At 46.7% G+C, this 4,629-nt stretch overlaps 1 protein-coding gene across 1 annotated transcript; it reads left to right on the top strand.

Moving 5' to 3' along the window:
* The first annotated feature begins 351 nt into the window (after positions 1-351).
* On the top strand, positions 352-4,279 carry LOC122546091 (myelin-oligodendrocyte glycoprotein-like). The gene is made up of 3 exons (XM_043684923.1): positions 352-419; positions 2,259-2,588; positions 4,130-4,279. The coding sequence occupies exons 1-3, from the start codon at positions 392-394 to the stop codon at positions 4,201-4,203; spliced, it is 432 nt and encodes a 143-aa protein (XP_043540858.1). The 5' UTR covers positions 352-391; the 3' UTR covers positions 4,204-4,279.
* Positions 4,280-4,629: the final 350 nt, after the last annotated feature.

The following is a 4,629-nucleotide window of genomic DNA, read 5'->3' as shown; positions in this document are numbered from 1 at the left end:
AATCGTCTAACTGTGACCTTCACAGAGGGAGCTAATGCTCAGACCAAAGCTGGGGCACACAAGTTCCACAAGCAAACTCCAGTACAGTTGAAACTGTCCTTGTATTCTGTAAAGGGAAAACCACAAAATCTTTCGATAACTGACAGAGAGGCTATTGTATCTCTCTGTGTCTTTCTCTCTGTCTGTCTGTCTCTCTCTCTCTATCTATCTCTCTCTCTCCCACTTGCTGTTTCTCTCACTCTCCCATATCTCTTGGAATTTCTCCATCCTTCCATTTCTCACCCACTCTCCCATTAATTATTGTTCCTGCTATGTTCTGATTTTTTTTCTCTCTCTCTTCTCTTTAGGGAATAATTTAAATTGGACAAAAGACAAGACATTCCTGATTATAATGCTCCTGAGTTGTTCACCTATATCGGGTAAGACAAATTTGTGTTTCAAAACCATGAAAATTATCGGAAGTTTACAGCACAGAGAGAGCACATCTAATCTCGACCAACTGAGTAAATTCTCAGTATTAATAAAACGTGGCCAAACTGACAGGGCCGTGTTGTGTTTACTGCTTATCAATAACTCCCATGTCTTCATTATCGTAACAAAGATGCAGGACAGGGCGATGCGTTGTGACTGAAGGATGTGGGAGCTCCTGGATGCTGTCCTGAACCAAGGCTGCATCTGGCTCTGTCCTAGCCCACCAACACTGGGATTTCCTGTGGCCCACTTTATTACAATGAAAACACCAGAGCTTTTTACCTTCTCTGTCCCCCTCAAAGGTTTCTTTTTTACCCTGGGGTAAGTTCTCCTTATGGTCTTCCCTGAGATCTACCTTTCCCTTTCCACACGAGGATTTCTCTTTGTCCCAGTTTCTATCCCCCTGGACTGAAATTGATTCTGGAAGTCAAACCGTGTTTTATGGACCAGCTCATACCCATCAGCCCCTTCAGCTGCTACCCGTACTGTTTTCACTCTCTGCTCTTCCCCATGAGCTCACATTATTTCCTCACCGAGCCTACCCTCCGCCTTTCTCTCCAGCCTTTTCAACTGACTTTCCTTTTTAAGTGTCAGGTTTTGAAGTTCAAGAGCTCTCTCTAGTTCTTTCTCTGCCCTCTCTTTTTCCCTTCCTTCTGCTTTTAATTGTAAACCAGGCTGTTTCATTTCTGTCGGCCTTTCCTTATCTCTCACCTCTAACTCGAACTATTTCATGTGTAATTGAATTCTTGCCATCTCTATAGATGCTGAGGGTTTCTCCAGCAAGTGTAAATGCTGAGCTACTGCTGGAATTATCTCTCCTTTCCTCACAGAAGCAGGCAGTTCCAATTCCAGCTTCTCTGCTAATTCCTGCAGCTTGGTCTCACTCACCTTTTGCAAACCTTTTTAACGTCACCGAATCCACATCCAGAAAACCTTTGGTGACTAAAAGAGTCATTACTGTCCCAAGCTTAGTCTACCCAACCAAACCAACACCCGAAATAAAGACACTAGCACCTACCACTCGCTGTTTAAAATCCCGGACGAGCCCCCAATCTGTTATGGACGAGGCCAGACCACTCAGAACATTCTTAAACAGGCAGACCAGACCATAACTTTGCAATTTGTTTCAGTAAGTATACCCGGAGTAAGTTAGCGAGGTTGACTACCAGGGTGTAAAACAGACAAAGATTTATTCACAAATTACACAATGAAACACAAAAAACAGATTAAAGACCCCCTACAGAACTCAGTCGATCCAAACTAGACTTAATCATTTTGTTCCAAATACCAATAACAGTCCCAATAAGCAAACTCCCTTTAAAACCCAGTATAGAGGGAACACATGTGGACAGGTTGAAGTTAGATGGAGAGATAGATTTCCACACAGCTCCCTGTTGAATTCCCAACCAGTTCTAGACTGAACTGAACTGCTCAGCTAGAGAGCAGACCAATCCCCTTTCATTATACAGGTCACTTCTCTAACATGGCCACTTGGCCTAAAGGCTCATCTGTTTCCATAGAAACAAAAGGCCTCTCAAAACCCTTTCCATCTCTGTACCAAACCAGACTGATCGGAGCCCCGCCTGGTTTATTACCCCCTCTGAAACACATCCAGGGCAGAGTCTCCCTGAGCCAAGGAACAGCTTTAGATCAAAAGGGACTGGCTTTGTGCCACTAGCATGGGGCTGAATGGCCTCCTTCTGTTGTCCCAGACTGATCCAAATAGCTGTATCACCTCTGGAGGGTGTGGATTGGGAATTGACCCTGGCTGCTTTCCCCTGATACAGCTGCAATGGATAAAGTCGCTGACGTTGGAGGGACGGTGATACTCCCGTGTCAGGTGGAGAATGTCAATATGTCTCAGGCCACTGTATCCTGGCAAAAGCAGGTGGGAAGCAAAGTCGTGGTATATTGGAGGAATGGGAATGTGGAGCCCGAACATCAAAATGAGGAATACCGGAACAGGAGCCACATGTCGTACAGTGAATTCCCGAAGGGAAACCTGTCGCTGATAATCTGGGATCTGCGTCTGAACGATAGTGGAGAGTATGATTGTTTCGTCATAACAGACCAGCCAGCAACTCCTGATATATGCAGGATCACTCTGCAAGTGAACAGTGAGGGCGGTCCTTATATCCCAGCTCAGTCTGTGGCTGTGTACATCGCCGTGTGTGTGTGTACATCTGTGTGTGTGTGTGTACATCTGTGTGTGTGTGTGTACATCTGTGTGTGTGTGCGTACATCTGTGTGTGTGCGTGTGTGTGTGTGCGTACATCTGTGTGTGTGCGTACATCTGTGTGTGTGTATACATCTGTGTGTGTATACATCTGTGTGTGTATACATCTGTGTGTGTACATCTGTGTGTGTGCATACATCTGTGTGTGTGTTTGCATACATCTGTGTGTGTGTGTGTGTATACATCTGTGTGTGTGTGTATACATCTCTGTGTGTGTATACATCTGTGTGTGTGTGTGTATACATCTGTGTGTGTATACATCTGTGTGTGTATACATCTGTGTGTGTGCGTACATCTCTGTGTGTGTGCGTACATCTGTGTGTGTGTATACATCTGTGTGTGTGTATACATCTGTGTGTGTGTGTGTATACATCTGTGTGTGTGCGTACATCTGTGTGTGTGCATACATCTGTGTGTGTGTATATACATCTGTGTGTGTGTGCGTACATCTGTGTGTGCGTACATCTGTGTGTGTGTGTATACATCTGTGTGTGTGTGTATACATCTGTGTGTGTGCGTACATCTGTGTGTGTGCGTACATCTGTGTGTGTGTGTACATCTGTGTGTACATACATCTGTGTGTACATCTGTGTGCTCATTGTGTCTACATCTTTTATGTATGTGTGCACATGTATGTGGAGGTGTTTGTGTGGGCATGTGTGGATGTGTGTGTGAACATGTTTGTGTGGATGTGTGTGCTGTGGACATGTGTGTTTTTGGACGTGTGTGTGGATGCGTGTGTGCATATATGTGTGCGCAAATGTGTGTACATACCTGCGCATGTGTGTGTACTGTGTATTTGTGTGTGCATGTCTGTGTGCGGTGGTTTGTGTGTGGGCTATTGTGTGTGTTTGTGTGTGTGACTGTGCGTGTACGTCTCTGTCTCGGTGTAAGACAGAGTGTGTGTGTGTGTCACTGTGTATAAGAGACAGTGTGTCTGTCTGTGTTCTCTGCCTGTGTGGCTCTCTTGTTATGTGTCCTTGTCTCTGTCTCTATCCCCCACACCCACACCCACTACTCCTTCCTCTCTCTCTCTCTGCCTCGGACTCTTCCACTCCGTTAAAAGCGCTCTCTCTGACTCCCTCTTTCTGTGTTTCTGCCGACTTATGTGTGACTCGATGTTTGATCTCCTCTTCTCTGTCTCTCTCCTTTCTCCCTTTCCGTATCTGTATCCCTCTCTCGGCCTCTTGCTGTATCTGTCTGACTGTCTCACCCTCTATTACACTCCATCTGTGCATTTATCTGTTTCTCTGAGTTACTCGCTCACTGTGTATTCCTCTCCCATTCTCTGCCACACTCCCACTCTCTCCGATTCCATCTTTCAGCTTTGGTCATGACCAGCTTCTGTATCTCTCTCTCTCTCTGTCCCACACAATGCCAGCCTCAAACTCTCTTTGACTGCATTTGATTTGTGTTTTCCAGACCCTACAACAGTGGACCCGATAACGGTGGATTCTAATGGGGCCATCCTGCAGAATCAAACAGGTAAGATGTGACCGAAATGTCACTCCAGGACCCAACAGTGACCCTGAAATGGAACCCAATCAGTTACACATACCCCCAGCACAAGCAGCAAGTGGAACCGATATAATCCCCCAAAACACAGTGAACAACATCGCTACCCCCGCACCCGTGTCTGACCGGAAAACTCAGGAACCAGAACTGACAGTCAGCGCTGAGGGAGAGTCAGCGCTGAGGGAGGGTCAGCACTGAGGGAGGGTCAGCACTGAGGGATGGTCAGTCCTGAGGGAGGGTCAGCACTGGTGGAAAGTCAGCACTGAGGGAGGGTCAGCACTAGGGAGGGTCAGTATTGAGGGAGAGTCAGCGCTTAGGGAGGGTCAGCACTTAGGGAGGGTCAGCGCTGAGGGAGGCTCAGTGCTGAGGGAGGCTCAGCGCTGAGGGAGGCTCAGCGCTGAGGGAGG

This window comes from Chiloscyllium plagiosum, unplaced genomic scaffold (genome assembly GCF_004010195.1).
Source record: "Chiloscyllium plagiosum isolate BGI_BamShark_2017 unplaced genomic scaffold, ASM401019v2 scaf_39114, whole genome shotgun sequence".
Taxonomy (NCBI): domain Eukaryota; kingdom Metazoa; phylum Chordata; class Chondrichthyes; order Orectolobiformes; family Hemiscylliidae; genus Chiloscyllium; species Chiloscyllium plagiosum.
The sequence above is the reverse complement of the archived record's forward strand: the minus strand, read 5'-3'. Positions and strand labels throughout refer to the sequence as shown.